General features: G+C 42.4%; 1 protein-coding gene across 1 annotated transcript in view; it reads right to left on the bottom strand.

Moving 5' to 3' along the window:
• The window catches only part of LOC138453321 (ribonuclease H1-like), a 971,047-nt gene that overhangs the window by 327,607 nt on the left and 624,746 nt on the right, over positions 1–18,694 (bottom strand). The window contains exon 6 of the mRNA XM_069606029.1: positions 16,960–17,044. Within this exon, the coding sequence (XP_069462130.1) occupies positions 16,960–17,044 (85 nt within the window). The remainder of the gene's footprint in view (positions 1–16,959; positions 17,045–18,694) is intronic.

The following is an 18,694-nucleotide window of genomic DNA, read 5'->3' as shown; positions in this document are numbered from 1 at the left end:
TCCATCGGCCAAAGAACAGTGCTCTAAGTGAAGCATAACAAGCAGTTGTCAAAGGTAAAGGGTGAATATACCAACCTAGCCCCTTATCCCCATGTTGCGGTAAATGCGAGCAGATCCAACAATTGGTTCTGTTAAAGATTGCATGGGTAGCATTCATAATTAGAAGTAGAGTGTTATTTTGATAATTCCGTCTATGCAAAAGATCTCTAGGTGACAAGGTATGTAGTTGCACAGAAGGAGTGGGAACAACAGTTATATTTTCAACAGGTAGGAAATCATTCAAAGGGTACATTCTCTCCAAATACCAAAACCCACAACCAACAGTTACTAAAAGTCCAGTGATTATCACCAGTAGACAACAAAACGTTTTCGGGGCCCCCATACATATCTGCTCATTGTCTCTCCTAGTCACATTTTTGTCCAAAAGTTCAGTACGAACGGTAGCGGATGCGGGCATTGTCGTCTTCAATCGAGAAACACCAATTGTTTGTTTGCTGGCGACTCCGGTCGCGCGCCTTCTTAATGTCTTTTCCCACAACCCTTAGCCAGCAGAGCCCTTTATGCAATTGGGCCAAAAAAAAGGCAAGCCCTCAAATTCTTTCAATTGTATAGCAAGAGCCGTATTGCAAACCTAACTCCTTGGGCGGAGATTATACTTCACAGTTTCCGGTGCAAAAGAATCAGCAGACAGGATGTCGTCACTTCCCACAGGAGGTGGCGAGTGAACGGAAGTTGGATCAGGAGATGGATGATCCACAAACGATGCAGTGGGAGAGCAAGGAGGCAAGATGGCCGTTTTGTCGGGCCTTACAACTTCCGGAACGGCCTCCGATACTCTCCCTCCACCGTCTGCCGTTTCGGGTACATTGGTTTCAATGTCGGAAAGGGGTTCTGCGTCTTCTGTATCGTATGGCACTGGGTGTGGGATCCGTTTGGTGTGGCTGCCGTGGATCCAGTGGCGACGTCCTCCTACCCGCACCGCAGTCTGAGTGACCAGGAGCACCTGGTAGGGGCCCCTCCAACGTGGTGCGAGGCAAGACGCTCTATCGAAGGATTTAACGAGGATCCAATCCCCTGGTCGTAGACTGTGACCGGGGCCCTCGTACCTCACCGGCAATGCCTCTCGCACCTGGTGATAAATTGAAAACAGGTTTTTAGTCAATTGGTTACAATAGTCGGAGAGAAGTACATTTTCTACATAGCACAATGCGCAGCTTTTAGGCAAACCCCAAATATTAGCAGGTCTCCCCATTACCACCTCAAAGGGAGAGAGCCCAGTCTTAGTTTAAGGGGTTGTCCGCATTGAAAGTAACACGATCGGTAAGGCGTCCGGCCATTTTAGTTTGGTGACGTCTTAGCGAGCTTGTTTTTTATGATACCAGTGTGTCTTTCCACTAATCCGGCGCTCTGAGCAGGTCTGGCCGAATGGAATTGTTTGTCAATTTGCAATGCCGTACATATCTGTAGAATTACAGCAGCGATAAAATGCGGACCATTATCCGACCAGATAACTCTCAGCAAACCGAACCGTGGGAAGAATTCCTTTAACATGGTCTTTGCAGTGGTCATGGCTGTAGCGTCTTTAACAGGGAAAGCCTCGACCCACTTACTAAAGGCGCAAATGACCACAAGGACATTTTAGATTGTTACATCGCTCCATTTCAATAAAGTCAAAGTGAATCACTTCAAACGGGACAGAAGAAGGCCCAAAGCTACCTCTTGGAGTTGCTGTCCCCTTTCCCACATTGTGTTGTAGGCAAATCATGCAATTTTGGACATAATGCTGGGCAATTTTTGAAATCTTATCATTTACCCAGACTTTCTCTAACATTCTCGTGATCTGTTGAGTGCACACATGTGTGGGACCGTGTGCCATGGTAACCATCATTACTATATAGGCATTAGGAAGCAACCATTTCCCTTCAACCGTGTCCACCAAACACCCATCATCATAGAGTTTCCCCAAGCCCTCAGCCCACCTCTTGGATTCTTCTAATGTGGCATCGGCTTGGATATCCCGTACAGACCCAACACCCTCATCCATTGCATAGGCATCTACAGTCTCCCTTGAAGCATACATCTCCGTGAAGAGATCAGAGGCAGTTTGTCTAGCTATTTGATCAGCGAAAGCATTCCCTTTCCCTACATCATCTATAATCTTACGATGTGCTGCGCACTTAATGATTGCTAACTGACTAGGGAGCGCAAGCGCTGAAAGCAATTGTACTATCAGGGAGCCATGTTGGATCTTGGTGCCATGCAAAGTTAAAAACCCTCTCTCTGGCCAAAGTCTCCCAAAGTTGTGAGCCACCCCAAAGGCATACTGGCTATCAGTATATATGTTTACTGTTAGCCCTCCGGAAAGCTCACAAGCTCGAGTCAATGCTATAATCTCTGCGGCCTGCGCAGAGTTATGCGTAATTCTCTTGGTCTCCACAACCGTACTCAATGTAGTGACTGCATAAGCAGCTGTGGATGTACCATCCAGTAGTTTGAAACAGGAGCCATCACAAAACAGCTCCCCTTGTGGGTTATCCAAAGGAGTGTCCCTCAAATCAACTCTGCCTTTTGTATCTTGTTCAGTAGTATACAGGCAGTCATGTGACTCTTCGTCACCGCAAACAGTATTTTGCGGGAAAGGTAGGAGTTCAGCCGGATTAAGAACACAGCACCTCCTAATTTGAATGTGGGGAGCAAACAAGATTAATTCATATCTTGTCAGTCGTGCGGAAGTGAGGTGTTGCGTTTGGGTTTTGTTCAATAGAATATCTACAGAGTGAGGCACCATCAGGGTTGAATCATGGCCTAGGACCATTCCCTCACTCTGTTTTACAGACGCAGCAGCAGCAGCGACAGCGCGCAAACATCTTGGCAAAGCGCATGCAACAGGATCAAGGGCGGAAGAGTAGTAACTGCATGGCCTATTCTTCCCTCCATGTTCCTGCGTTAATACAGCCAAAGCACATCCATCACATTCATGCACAAACATCACAAAGGCCTCCTCATAGTTCGGTGTGCCCAAAACTGGCGCCGAACATAATGCAGTCTTGAGCAACTCGAATGAATGTTGATGCTTCGTATTCCATGGCAATGGCGAAGAAATACCCTTCTTCGTCAAGGCCAACATCGGTTTTATCACTAGTGAGAAGTTTGGGATCCATAACCTACAGTAAGAAGCCATACCTATCAAGGCTCTAACTTACTTTTGTGTATTTGGGACAGACATGCCAGAAATGTGTTTTATGCTTTCAGGTGTCAATCTTCTTCCCTCCTTTGACAGGAGATAGCCTAAATAGGCGACCTCCTGGCAACAATATTGAAACTTTTTAAGCGAAGCTTTGTGACCATGCTTAGCTAGATGGATGAGCAACAACACAGTGCCCTCTTTACAAGAGCTCAGAGAGTCAGCGGCTAAAAGCAAATCATCAACATATTGAAGCAACGTACAAGTAGGGGGCAATCCAAGGGTATCAAGCTGCTCTTTCAAAGCCCTACTATAAATACTAGGACTCTCAGTATAACCTTGAGGTGCACGAGTAAATGTGAATGAGCGTCCCCCTAAGGTGAACGCGAACAAGTATCTACTATCCTCATGTATAGGAATACTGAAGAAAGCATTCTTTAGGTCCACAACACTGAAGTGAGTAGCCGTAGCTGGAATCATGGTTAATATTGTCGTCACATCAGGCACAATTGGAAATTGCGGAGCGACGACTTTATTAATGGCACGTAAATCAATTATAAAACGAAATGGAATTGCATTATCACCTTTTTTGTACACGGGTAAAATCGGACTATTGCACAAACTTCCTGCAATCTCCTCAATCACCCCACGATGCACAAAATCGGAAACAATGCTCTTCAAAGCTCGCTCGCCTTCAACTGAGATCTTATACTGTGGAATACGGGGCAGCTTAATTCCATGTTTCAAAACTATTTTAACAGGCTCAATCTGCAAAACACCGACATCATTGTCATCAACTGCCCACAAACACTCTGGTACATTACTGAATTCTGGCGGCAAAGGTCTAGTCAAGAATTGCGAAACAGAACATTGCTGTGGTGAAATCGTCAAACGCACTCCATCAGAAGAACAATGAATTACCGCATTTAATTCCTTCAACAGATTCAACCCCAGCAAATTCTCTCCACAATTCAAAGTCAAGAGAAATGGACAGTGGTCTATAAAGGGACCCAAAGAAATAGGTACCGGTGAAGAAACCGGACAAACAACTGGTGTGCCAGAAAACCCTACAGAAACATTGGTTTGCCCTGACAGTGGAATGTTTGGAACCCGAGAATGATCAATGGAGCACTTCTGTGCTCCAGTGTCTATCAAAAATTGATGTTTCCTATTTCCCACTACCATTTCAACGTAGGGACCTTTCTGATTAACGGGAATAGGTGTAGGTTCCAAGCCCTGCTTCGGGCAATCCTAACGAAACAAAATATCATCAAAAGGAAGCTCTTCAGTTAGATATGCAGCAGAAGGATGATCAAATATGTTTCTAGTATCCACACTCGAAGTCTGATTATCCTGTGAAAAAGGTTGTTGGGGATCCTGCGAAAACTGGCCTCTACCAGGGCCCCCTACACCCGGGCGACCCATATTTCCAAATGTGTTATTCGACCTCTGTCTAAGGACGGGGCATTGTGCACGCCAATGACCCTCCTGGCGACAATAGGCACACTGGTTAATATTCACAGGACCCAAGGGCACATTCCCTTGTGGAACATACTGACCTCTAATCTGCGACTCTACCCTCTCTGGGGCCTCTAATAACTCTGTGGGACAACTAACCTTTCTCTTTAAACATTCATCCTGCAGGTACTCTACCATTACCTGTATACCTTTCCTCTGCATTTCTAGCGTATATTGACTGTTTTGTCATATACCTCAACTGGAGTTACCGATATGTCTGAAATCCATCTAATCGCATCTTTTGTACAAATTCGCGCCTCCTCAGATGTCGATTTACAACACGGAAGAAATCGTTTCTGTACATACATACTTTCTTCTTCGTCATCCTCATTCCGTAACCTTTCCAACTCCTTTCTATACTCAAATATCCTCTCAACATGCTCATGTACCTTCTCCACAGTGTCTCTTGAAAACGCTAAAGTATTCAGGTCCCTCAACCCTTGTGGGAGGTCTGCATTATTTAATTTACCCCAAATTAGACATAAATGAATCCCTAAACCTTCAATGAAAACATTTTTCTCAGGAAAATTATCCATATTAGAAAGTGTGGCAAGAACATTAGCTCGATCATCTCTCTCCATACAATGCTTAGCCCATACAAACAAATCCTGTTTCGTTTCTGTAGGAAGAGTATTACGAGTAACAATCCTCGACCCTGCACCCTGATCAACTACAAGCGTTACAGAACTACTTGGGAGTGAGGGTGCAGGCAAATTCAATGGAGGTACTATTACTGGTGCAATGGGAAGAGGCAGAGGAGCAGGTGGAGGAACAACAACCGGAGGAATAGGAACAACAGGTTGAGCAGGAAGAGCAGGAATAACAGCAGGAAGAGGTACAGCAGGAGGAAAAGGAACATACGGAGGTGGTGCAGAGGCACCAGGCCTTCATTCATTTAACAATTTGTCGATAAACTCATCAGAAACATGAAGATCTTTAGAAGGATAGATTTTCTGAATACCGAGTGAGAAAGCCCTGTCCATATTCCTAACCGACTCAGACTGTTTGTCCTGATCATATAACAACGCCTTTTCAGCATTTGTTTTATGACGGCGCACATGTTTTTCCCTACTTTTAAGCTGCTGCAACGCTTCTCTTTTACAATTTTGCAAAACAGCAAATGCTGCAGGTCTGGCCTTCTTTTTTAACAAGACTGACTCTAAATATTCAATACGAGGGATCTCAAAACTACCATTGACTGGCCACTGAAGTTCGGAGGCATGTCTGGTTTGTCTGTGCCAAATTTTATTAAATACTTCACTTCCAATGCCATGCTTACAGTACATAGTACATGCCGGCGACCCCTCCTGTGGTGCCGGACGGCTAAATTCCAAAGATTGTCTATCGCTGCGGAATAATGCCCTAAAGCAGCTAGACAATTTCCCAGGCATTTCTCAAATACTCTGTGTTACCTGGTCAATAATTGGTTCTGCAGATACAATGCGCCAAATTCAAATTGTCAGGGTTGAATTAAGAGTTGGGTAACGACTCACCTGACCAAACCTAAGGAGGACCGATCGGTTTACAAAGGACTTACCTAACAAATTTTACCTTGTGTATGGTGATTTCAGCAAATCTGCCCGCCTCCAAAAATTGACCCTCGTCAAGATGCCGTCTCAGACCACACGGCTATCGTCCAGGGAACGGATCGTGCAGCGCTGTTGAGGTGTCGCGTCTCGTTCAGTCGGGCCAGTTATGTCACACCGTCCGATCCCGGTCCGATAGCGTGCGTCAACCTTCAATAATCCGGCATCAATCTTGAGGGTCCCTATTCCGGGCGCCAACTGTGAAAACAAGGAAATAATATGAGGCAGGGTAACCAAAAAGGAAACACACCAAACACAGGTTACAAAGGAACATACAAAGTACTTTATTTTATACTGAATCCAGTTACAAAAGAACAGAACAAAATTCAGATAGCTATCGACCCTCAGTACAACACAGCAAACTCCGGCGTGGTTCGGTGTGCTCAGTGAGTGCAAATATTCATTGAAACAGTCAGGCTTTTATACATTTTAAGCCTGCTGTTCAGCCCTCCTTTGGGTTAACCATTCCATAAATAAGTTACTGCTCTAGGGTCCCTTGCCAGGTCAAATCTAGTTCATCTTAGGTTTATACATTAACAAGAAGAAATGGTAATAATGTATGCTCTAGGCCTAACATTACAATGCGGGACTTAATTTATACAATATAGTTAAGCAGGTGTTCTCATTCAATTATAGATCAGTTTCGGTGATACAGATAATCCATTGCACACAGGTCAGCAGAAGGACAAGGTCTCAGCTCATGACCCTAACAAGTGGCCTGCAGGCAAGTTATACATTAGCTGTACAGAGGTCATGACAATCGAGTTCTGTTCTGAATAACATAGGCTACCATTTTAGCTCACATGGTGACTTTATAGAGCAAGAAAACCTAAAATGGCGGCTTGACCCAAAATGACAGTTTACATGGTTTCTAAGGTCAGGACCTTGCAATGCGAGTTTATTCACAGGTAGTTTATAAGCACCTTGTTAGCAGCTTGGCGTAGGCCAATATACATATATTCATAGCAATAGGAGGCACGATATAATTTCTAGTTTGACAGGTCACTACTTGAGGCCCTCTCCAAATCTATTGATTTCTTCATAAAACCACTAGCCTTGGCTACACCAACCTTTCTTTTAGACAACAGGGATGTCATCAATTTGGTAGAGGGCCTAGCGTTTGATTCCAATAAACACATTTTGGTGACATTGGATATCGAGGCCCTCTATACAAATATACCCCAAGATAGAGCGGTGTATAGTTTAAGAACCATGCTAGACAGGCGGCTTCCTCCCCACAACGTTTCTACTGACTGTGTAAATGCGCTGAGCTAGTGCCAACAGTTTTTTCAAATTTAAGGATGAATATTTTTTACAAAGCAAGGGTACCGCGATGGGCTGTACCTCTGCCCCCAACTTGGCCATTATTTTTATGGCTCTGTTGGAGGAGAGTAAAATCCTGGTTAACACTAACACGTTCATGGAGCAGATCAAACTATATCTTAGATTTATCAATGATATTCTACTAACATGGGAAGGTGATATTGAATCCTTGTTGCTGTTCTTTGAATGGCTCAATCAGGTTGATTCAAATATGCACTTTACATTTGACCATTCCAAGTTTAGGATTTCTTTTTTAGACTTGTCAATGTTCAATCAATCTGGTTTTCTTAAGACTGAACTATATAGAAAACCGACTGAAAGAAATACTACTCTGTAGTTTGACAGTCAACATCCCACTAGTCGTAATTTACCCTATGAGATGTTTTTACAGTTACGCCGTAATTGTACTGACATAACAAATTTCAACAAACATGCAGAAATCATGGAAATGAGACTCATTGAGTGTGGTTATCCAAAGAAACTTATCAAACACTCCAGGAAAAGGGCTCGATACGCGAATCGAGAGTCCTTACTCTCTCCTAAAATTAGGACCAATAATCAAGAGCAGTTGGTATGTGTTTCAACATTTTGTCAACACAGAAAATGACTCGAGCCAGTAGAACATCATCTAAATTTTCAACTATCAGACACCAATTTGAACCCAGTAGTTGGTCATTACCCATGCACCACTTGTATGGCTTGTAATTACTCAAAAAAAAAAAAGTCTTTTTTTTGCAGAAAGAGAAACTTGGGATCTCCGCACTTTTACCACATGTAAAAGTAAACATTTTATTTTTAATGTCCATGCAAGTTGTTGTATATTGGTAAAACTACAAGAAAAGTTAGCGTGCGTATCAATGAACATCGCTCGAAAATAACTTGCAATATGAACGCCCCTATGGTAATGCATTTCTTAGAAATGGGCCATAGTGCGGACCAACTTCTATGGTTCTGTGTGGAAAAATTAAGGGCATCTAATGCCGTACAAATGATAAACAATCTGGCATATAAGGAACAGCTATGGACCTTTAATCTTAAAACATTAAAGGGCTAAATACATTGGAACCCTGGAATTCAAATATTTAAGGCCCACTCCTATTTATGACAGTGATTATGTAATATCTGGCCGTCCAGGTATACTCAGCTTTTGAAGCCCTAATGTGTTTCCGGGCTGCGTGTTTCTCCTTCTTCCACAAGACTTGAGACAATGTTGGTCTTACATGCTAGTGGCACGTGTCTCCCCTTGTAAATTAGATATCCGCTCTTACTAGTCTGTATTAATTGTGTATTTTAACATACAATGCACCATAAATATAAGGATAGATATAAGTTTGATGGTTGCATCGTATGTATTCCATTATTTAATCAGGCCGACAACCAGGATGCATGGATTGAGCGCTGGCTGCTGCCCAAGCTGTCTCGTATCACTTGACTGATCTCGTGACATGCGGCGACGTGTTACTTTATTGACCCCTCTGTAGTCAGCTGTCTAGGCGTTGGGTTTCCATACTTGCACAGTGCTTCTCTGTACACCATAGAAGCGCTATGGCACCCCACGGGAGTTTGTGGGATTAAATGACCGCTGGGCTGGTTCCTGCTTTACTTTCATTACACGCGCGATACGCAGAAAGTTTCTTTGGCTTAAAAATGCCTTGTAGGGTTGGGGCTAGGAACTCGGCTTGCTCCTTCCCCGCCACGGCTCCTTTTTCTTGTCAAAATGCTGTAGTCGACCATTAATACACAGCGACCATTGGGCGGGTCCCTGCATTACTTTCAATACACATATGATATGCAGTAAGTTTCTTTGGCTGAAAAATGCGCTGTAGGGCTGGGGCTGTTAACTAGTCTCGTTCCTGCCCCCTCCCCGTGGCTCCCCTCTTGTTAAAATGCTGTAGTCGACCATTAATACACAGCGAGTCTCTTCTTACATACTCAGACTATGTGTTGTCCAGCTGATGGGGACCAGCTGAGTGCTTGGATGTTCTGTTGGGACTGCACAATTGACATGGAGACATGGTTAATTGATTGCTTCCCCCATTTTCATTTCCCACTTCTGCTGTAGAAGTTGGCGCACTTCAATTTGTGTGTGCACGGACGGTGCTTAAGTGGCTATAATATCGAATTTCTGTTTTGTTTTGTTATATATATATATATACACACACACATACACACACACACACACACACAATTTGCCCCCCCCCCCCCCTTTTAGAAACTTCTTCCTGTTTTGGATCTGCCTATGCCTTACAAGCTTCAACCAACATGGGAAGTTGTACCTTTGATACCCAGCCATAAGGTCAGCGATGGCCCTTTCCCTTTTGCATTTGGGCAGTCAATGATTGTTTCTGAATTGCTAGGCACTTTTCTGGCTACTTCCAACACGGTATGCTAGCTCTGGTGCCTTGGGGTGCAACTCTTTCATTGCACCCCAAGGCACCAGTGTTTTTATGGTAGCCCTTCCTGCTTGACGCCATAGGAAATAAGTGGTACACCTCAGAGAATGGTGGTTTCTTGGGCTGCACCTCTTTTTAGTGGTTTTTCTTTGTCTTAATAATGTTTAAACTGATTTTTAGATTGTGGGGGTATGCCCATTTTGGACGGTCCCTGTCAGTGTTTGATGTATTAATTTAGAAACAGGGATTCACACAAAAATGTGTATGTTTTTCCTCCTCTGTAGCCTAACTGTATTTTCCTGACCAAGACGTGCTAAGTGTTCCTCATACGTCGAAATCGGTCGAGAAATTGGGGATGTGATCATGTTATACATCGTACTGGTCCACTCCAGGAGTAGACCACATAGGATATAATTGTATCGGTCTTGTACACTGAATGCACTTTTCTAAAATAAAAATGTAAATGTTGTGTGTTAGGTGCTACCACATATGTTTTTGGGTAGTACTTTTATAGACTGTTCTATGTATGGTGGCTGACTGTGGGCGAATGAGTGTATGATTTATTGTCAATTGTAATAAATGTTCTTAATAGCTAATTCCCCTGCAATGTGAATAACTTGTTGAGTGCGGATTAAATCATGATTAATTCATTTATTTAAATAATGTATCAGGTCTAATACAATTCCTTTTGATACTCTGTTTATAAATCAGTTTCCTCTGGTCTAATTTTCTGAGCTCAACTCTTCAGTAACATTGTCACCAGTTTAATGATGCACAAAGCTGGTAATTTGGTTTGCAGAAGATTCCCCAAGTGGTGCGCTCAGTACACAGTGCACACAGATTCTGCATATTCCAACCTACACTTTGAAACCCTGACATGCACATCTTACAATACACGCACTCATTACTGCACCATTATTCCCTATATGTGCATTTTGACATCTTAACATTGTTACATTAATTTTTTTTTAATACATTTTTATTATTGAAACATGAATACGAAAAAATGTAACATAAGTTGACAAACGGATCAATAAAGCTATATAATAGATACGATTTTTCAATTAATAGACTTGTAGGAATTATAGATTCACAAATATCAGAATGATTGTATAATAAAAAAAAATATCAAAGACTAACAGGGAGACAAGACTAACAAGAAATATGAGGAAAAAGGATGAGGGAAGATAAATTATATTTTCATAAATAGGGACAGAGTCGAATTGGGCCGAAATAGTCCCTGGGGAGTGGGGGCTGCTTTGAAAAAAGAAAAAAAAAATGTAAAAAACCCACCTGCAACGGCATGATTCATCAAAGCAAGCAAACACATGCTACCTTGCTTTGATGATTGATTTGCATGCATGATGTGTGCATCATAAATTATGATGCGTGCATCATTCACATGCTGCAGCAGCATGCAAAGATGAGGGGCTGGGTCTGCCGTCAGGTCGGCGTCCGTTACCTTGCCACCACTCCAGGGGGCACGGTGCCCCCTGGAGTGGCTGTGCTGTGGTATTAGTGATAAATATGTATTTGTGATATTAGTGATAAACAGCTAATTTTAGAGTAGAATAAGCATCCATTTCGGACTATGCATTTTGCCTTTCGCAAGTTGCAGTAATAGCACTTTATTTTCTGCTGTTGTCTCTGTTACGATCATCACAAGATATTCCATCTCGGTGTCCTCGGTCACTTGACAAAATATTTGTGCTTAAAAGCTTCTGTGCAGTGTAGAAATATTTGACCATAGCACATCAAGTGGCCATTGACTTCATTGTGCCACAATGAATGCTTTGTTGTAATGTCCATCTTTCCCATCTCCATGGCATGCTGTTCAGGATGTTGCATGTATGAGGTAACGAGTGCTCAGAGTATGGGATGTCCTTTGAGTGCACAGCTTTCCCTAGTTTGCCAACCTCTGAAGCCTGAAAGTAGATGCATGCAGGCTTGACACGCGGCCAACTTTGCACCAGACCTGCAGATGAACTTAAATGGTCTGCTGTTAAATCTCAGTTACCAGTTTAATGGTATCCACTACAGAATAATTGCTAATTTTACTATAGCCGATATGGTAGCTCAGTAGGTTAAGCGCTCGCTGCTGCGATGTGTTTGTGATCTGCAGGTTTGAATCCCAGCAAGACCATCTCAGTCTTTCATACTTCTTAGGTCGATAAATGAGTACCAACACAGGCTGGGTGATATTGTATCTGTTCTATAATAAAAGATCATAAGTGCTATACAATAACATTACCATTTGGCTTTGGACGTCTGCTTGCATTCACAGTAATTTGGCAATATGGATCTATACACACAGATATTAAAGATACATATTTATTTATTTGTAAATTTGTAAAGTGCGCAAAGCCCACAGGCAACTAGGGGCTGGCACTAAAGAAGATGGTTACAAAAATGTTCAGTCTTACATAGCAAGTACATTTACATACAATTAACAGTATGATTTGTTGCACCTGCTGGCATACATTCAGTGGATTTTTACAGTTACAATGGCTCAGTATGCAAAGAGATTGTGCTGGTGGCTGTGGGGGGTGTTGATAGCAACGGTCAGTTTCTGTGAAGGAAGATCCAACCTAAAACGTAGGTTTTTAAAGTTTTTCCTAAAAGACCAGAAGGAACTGTCATTTCTTAGTTGCGTGGCAAGAGCGTTCCATAGTTTGGCTGCGATCACCGGAAAGCTTGAGCCTCCCGCTTTCTGTCTTCTAAATCTAGGGGTGGTGAGCAGGTTAGTGTAATAGGACCGAGTGGGTCTGCTGGGCTGAGTTTTACTCATCAGGTTACTGAGAGAGGCCGGCGCTTTGTTGGAGACAGTTTTGTGTGCGAGTGTGAGAATTTTAAATTTTATCCTGTAATGGACTGGGAGCCAATGGATGTTCCTCCTAGTGGATGAGATGTGTTTGCTGATAGGGATATTCAACACCTCTCTGATAGCATTGTTTTGCATGATTTGTAGCTTTTTAATATTTCGATTACTAGTTCCCGCAAATAATGAGTTGCAGTAGTCAATCCTGGAGAGTATTAATGCTCTGGCCAGGGTAATGGAGTTGTCAGGGGTAAGGAATGGTCTGCTGGCTTTAATCAGTTTAGCTGTGTAGGCAGTAGAGGAGACTATAGCGTTGACCTGTCTATTTAGGGTGAGGAAAGAGTCAATGTAGACCCCGAGGGTTTTTATTTCATTGGCGACCATGATGGTATTGCCATCGATGTTGAAAGATTTACACTCTTGTGGGAGGTTGCTTTATTTAGTTTAGGTTCCAATTAGAAACAGCTCTGTTTTATAGTCATCAAGACACAATTCATTCTGTGCCATCCAAGCCTGGGTGGCCAGGTAGATTATGTTTAAGTTTTTTGAGTTTGTGTCACATTATCCAGTGATTGGGATGAGTATTTGTGTATCATCCGCGTAATTTGTGTATGTGATACCCATTTTGTCCAGCTTATCGAATAAGAGCTTGGTGAATGCATTGTATAGTGTTGGTGAGACACAGGATCTTTGAGGGAGGCTGCAAGTCACGGATATAGGGGGGGGGGGGTGCAGAGGTGTCCGAATAGACCCTCATACTCTGATTAGCCAAAATCGATTTGATCCAATTGATGGCGTCTGGGGAAAAGTGTGCAGCAGTTTCAAGATGCTGGCATAGGATATCATTGACCAGATCGAAGGCTGCAGAGATGTTTAGTAGGAGGAGGATGCACAAGTCACCTTTGTCTTTGTATTGGTCCATTTGCGTTTTCAGGTCAAGAAGAGCCGTTTCCGTTCCATGACCTGGTCTGAATTCTGACTGTTTTAGGCCCAGGAGATTATCTTCCAGAAATGTTGGGATCTGCAGATAGGCTGCCCGGTTCAGAATTTTTAATAAGAACGGTACTGTAATGATGGTGCAGAAATTAGTGGGGATGTTAGAGTCTAATGTGGGTTTTATTAAGTAAAGGTAGGACCCAAGCTGTTTTTAAATCTTCCGGGATAGTGTTGGAGGCAAAAGAGCTATTGTTAAGTGGTGCAAGTTCAATTGCACAATCTTTTACCAATGATGCAGGGCAAATGTCGCCCTTGCATCTAGGAGAGTTTTAAGCCTTTGATGATGTTGATAGTGTCTAGGATAGTCAGTGGGGTAAATACAACTGTATTGTCCCCGAGGGTTTCTGTTGATGGGGGCGTCATTGGGGGTGTGTGGGGGGATTGCGATTTAGGTTAGATTTTTTTAGAGCTATTTATTGTTGTAATAACGAAACTGTCTGCTAAGGCATTTTGAATATTAGAAAACCATTGTTCATTTTTGATAGTGTGGTCTGGGCTGGGTGCAGGTGACTCCAGTTCACGGAGAATTGTAAATAGTTCCCTGGTGTTGGACTGGGTATTCGAAATTCTAAGGTTATAGACTTCACTTTTGGCTTTAATGATTTCTTTTTTTATAGTTGTTTACTAAAGTCTGGAAGAGTGCTTTATTCGTCTGAGTTGGGGACCTGAGCCAACTGTTTTCTGCTGTTCTTTGGGTTGTACGCATGGTATGAAGTTCAGGGGTGAACCACGAGTTAATAAGTGCAGTAGGTTTGGCTTTTTTGTTTTTCTTTGGGGGTACTTTCTCAATAGCTATAAGCATGACTTTATTGTAGTTCCTGACCAGTATCGAAGGGTCATTGTCAGAGAGCGGAAAGTCCAGTAGGGGAGGTAAGAGAGGTAACGTTGTCTCGGTTAATATTTGTCATACTTCTGGATGGTGCTGTGGATGTAGGAATGGGGTTTTTGGCTGTTCTGGTGGTAATGGTGAAGATTATAGTGTTGTGGTCAGACCAGGGCATAGGGGTGTAAGAGAGGATGGCGATGCAGCGATTAGAGTCTGCTATCCAATCAAGAATATGCCCTTTTTCATGGGTAGGTGCGCAGATTGTTTGGGTAAAGCCTTGCACTGTCATGGAGTTAGCTAAAAGGTAGGCAGGGGTGCCCAGTGGGTCATTCAGACCTAAGTTGAAATCGCCATGATGACTTTGGATTGTGGTTTCATGTTGTGTAGCAAAAGAGATGTGATGTCGTCTTCAAATGTAGACAAGGTGCCTGGTGGCCTGTAGATGATGTGTAGTGTGCGTGTACAGGTATGTGTAAGGGACATTTTTAGCGTGATGATTTCACCTGCAGTGAAAGGGGGTGGGGGGGTCAGTCGAAATTCTTATGTTCAAGGCTTTTTTGGCTAGAAGGGCTACTTCCCCTACCTTTGAAGTTGTTTTGTCCTTCCTGAATATGGAATACCCCTCTGGGATGGCAAAAGAAAGGTGAGGGCCGGAGGCATTATGTAGCCACGTTTCAGTGACAGCTATGATGTCAAGGTCATTGGTTTTGATGACATCTGCAATGTCAAGGGCATGGGCAGTGATAGATCTGGCATTTATAAGTGCACCTTTTAGTACAGTCTCAGATATTGGCTGTGGCCTTGGAGACCAAGGGGGCCTTTGAGCTGTGTTTTAGATCATCTGGCATGTTAGACGTACGTGTGGTTGTAGTGAAGAGAGGAGGTTCTTTAGCGATAACTGGATTGTATGGGGATCCATTCTTGTATGAAATGTATATCACATTAGTGAAATCATAACCATATCTTTAATAGTGTACTTTGGAACAATTCTATTCGATGCCACTTCCTGTTTTGTCAAGGGGTGTAGCGTTTCATCGCTTCCCGGGATGTCACTTTGGGGTGGGGTCAAATTACATCACTCCCGGTGATGTCGTGAGGGGTGGGACACTTTTTTGGGTGTCCTGGCCCATTTCTTGTCCCAGTCCGACCCTGAATAGGGAGTAGAGAAATCCAACAATTCTGATCTAAATGATTGAGATACTGAATGAATAAACCCCATTTACTATTACATTTATGAGAATCATATGTAAAAATATTATAACATTTAACAATTTTCATGAATTTAAATCACTGCAAATTAATATATTTAACATGCAGGGTTAATCTAACCTATTTACCAGAAACCTGATTCATTAAGGCCTTACCAGAGTCTCTTAACCCAACAATCACCAAAACGAAACCAAAGACTGCAAGAAACCCACTGCCTGAGTAAGACTAACAGAACAGAACAGAACCTCACCCATATTCGCCGAGTCAACAGACTGGAACCCTACAGCGGTGGATAAGCCAATCAACACCGATCACAGGGCTCATCAAGATCCACTCTACCTAACCTACCCAACATGATCAAGCACAGCATCACCTTTACACTACATGTACAAACCCTTATGCATGCTCTTTCTCCATTCAAAGCTTTCTGACTCACTTGCACCATATTTTCCTCAAACACCCCCCCCTGACTATTCCAAACATGGTGGCACTCACAGCAGTCCACCACTGGCACCTGCTAAGTATGGTTACATGCGATTTTACCAACCACAATTACAGAGTGGTACATTTAATTGCGGGCAAAACCCCGAAAAACACGGTTTTCTTTTTTGTAAAGAATTTGGGCCACCCCCAAACCTCCCAATTTTCCACCCTTATAACGCCACCCCAACCCAAGCCGACCCATTTTAACCCCGTACCCACTTCCCTCTATATAGTTATTTAATCCTTTCTGTGTTTTTCAGTGTTATTGTCCGCTCCGTCATGTACCACTATAATGTTTGTGATAAAATAATCTGATACCATAAGTATTAGGTGCTTCCTGCTGGATAAGCAGTTATCCAAGGGCCACCATCCCAGACAACCTACAATCATACAGCACACAGGATGGTACTGCACCAATCAATATCTACGATTTCTCACCTGCCTCTACTTTGATTAATCCTCCCTGCCTCCCTCTCTCCCCTAATCCTGAACTATTCACCAAGACATTGCAAAAAATGGCATAAGCACACAATACGATACCACTAGATTACATACAATTATTTCATTTAATATAGTTAATATCTGATAGCAATACTTGGAGTTTGAAAAAAGAAAAATCTCACCATTAATAGTGAATTTGCTGTCTGTGTAAATTACTAGTTTGTTGATGTTTTCACTTTTTGCCTGTTCTATTGCTCTGCAAGCGGCCTTCAGAGAAAATAAAAGATGGCACTGTCAGTAAATGTTCGCCAATTTCAGGTGACTAACATCCAAAAGTTCTATACATCAGTTAAGTGACTAAAAAAATCAAGACAGCAAAACAAGGGCATACATTACAAAGCAGCTTTTACTTTTCAACATCCAAGGGGGTGCATGTTTAGCTCTATAATGTGCTTTTTAAGTTAAAGAAATATTTTCCAAATGATTAAGAAAGAAAATGCTAAATCTTTACAAAATATTCACTTTTTAACCAGAAGGAAAACACACGGAAAAAAAATGTCCTCTATCAGTCCTGCAGTTTTATCCTGATGTGTTGCAATATATTTATATACACAAATCATAGTCCAAAACTCGGAGCACAGTGGTGATTACATTTCAAGGTATAGTCTTCACTTGTTCACAAAGCAATGCATGTCATTTGGGGGTGGAGTGGAGGGTGAAGCATAATTGTTGAACGCATTCTGAACCTGCAGACAGCATATCCATGACAGCATCTACTGCCATTCACCAGTATATTTATACAGTCTAGCACTCCCTTATTTCCCCACAATTCATAAGGGCCAAATGCATCACACCTGAAGATTCTGCTTCCAAAGATTCAGTTGATAAAATCGACACTTTTTTTTTTTTTTACAAAAAGACCATCATAAAAGCCAACCAAATGAAGCTTGAAAAAGAAAAGAGATGCCAAACATGCAGTGAAACACACATGTCTGATATACCATAAAAAATCAGAATCTCTTCTAAACATCAATTTAGTTCAACAACTGAGACCGGACATGATCTCATTTATTATTTTTTTCCCAATACAAAAACTATTCTTTAGTTGGAGAACACATCCTAAAATTAGTTGACAAAATATAATATTATGCAACTTTGTCTACAGGGGTGTATTCAAAACAAATACAGAAAAAACTGTCAACCATAACAAGTTGTCCATCATTCTCTTCATTTCCTTTTACAAATCTACGCTTCACTAACACGCATTTAAACACATGGGAAGGGAGTAGTTATTTCTCCAGCTTTGGTATCTTTCATGGATTCACATGCTGTGAATACACCCAGTCATCAGGCTGGGAAAACCCTGGTAACTTTAAAATAGTTGTTTTCCTATGAAAAAAAGGTTGACACTTTGCCATCGATGTCGTTATGGGTGCTTTGGGCAGCATCAATGGGACATCGAGTGTATGGCTCTGCCTCTGCCGCTTCCCCTCAAATTTAAACCTCTCCAAAAAGAGGAAGATCCAAGAAGGATGTTTGTCTTGGGGGGGGAGGGGTGGGGGAGGGAGGCTGGAGGGTGCATGTGAATCCATGAAAGATGACGCTGGAGAAATGGAGTTACAGGTAAGAAACTACTCCCTTGTACAGTATTGGATCTTTCATGGATTCACATGCTGTGAAAAGACTTTGTAGCAGTAGAAATGCTTGGAGGTGGTTGCATATCAGGCAAACAGTACGCAAACCTTCAGCAATATGAACAAAGAGAAGCATGTAACCTTACGGTAATAAACAGAAGCAGAACCAAAAAAAAAAACAGAAGCTACGGGGCTTACCTTACTTGAACAGGCGTTGGAGGACTGCTCGTCCCATTTGAACACACTCAGCTCGCTGTTGATGCAGACAGTGCCTGGTGAACGT

This window comes from Ambystoma mexicanum, chromosome 4p (assembly GCF_040938575.1).
Source record: "Ambystoma mexicanum isolate Mex_15411 chromosome 4p, UKY_AmexF1_1, whole genome shotgun sequence".
Classification (NCBI taxonomy): domain Eukaryota; kingdom Metazoa; phylum Chordata; class Amphibia; order Caudata; family Ambystomatidae; genus Ambystoma; species Ambystoma mexicanum.
The sequence above is the reverse complement of the archived record's forward strand: the minus strand, read 5'-3'. Positions and strand labels throughout refer to the sequence as shown.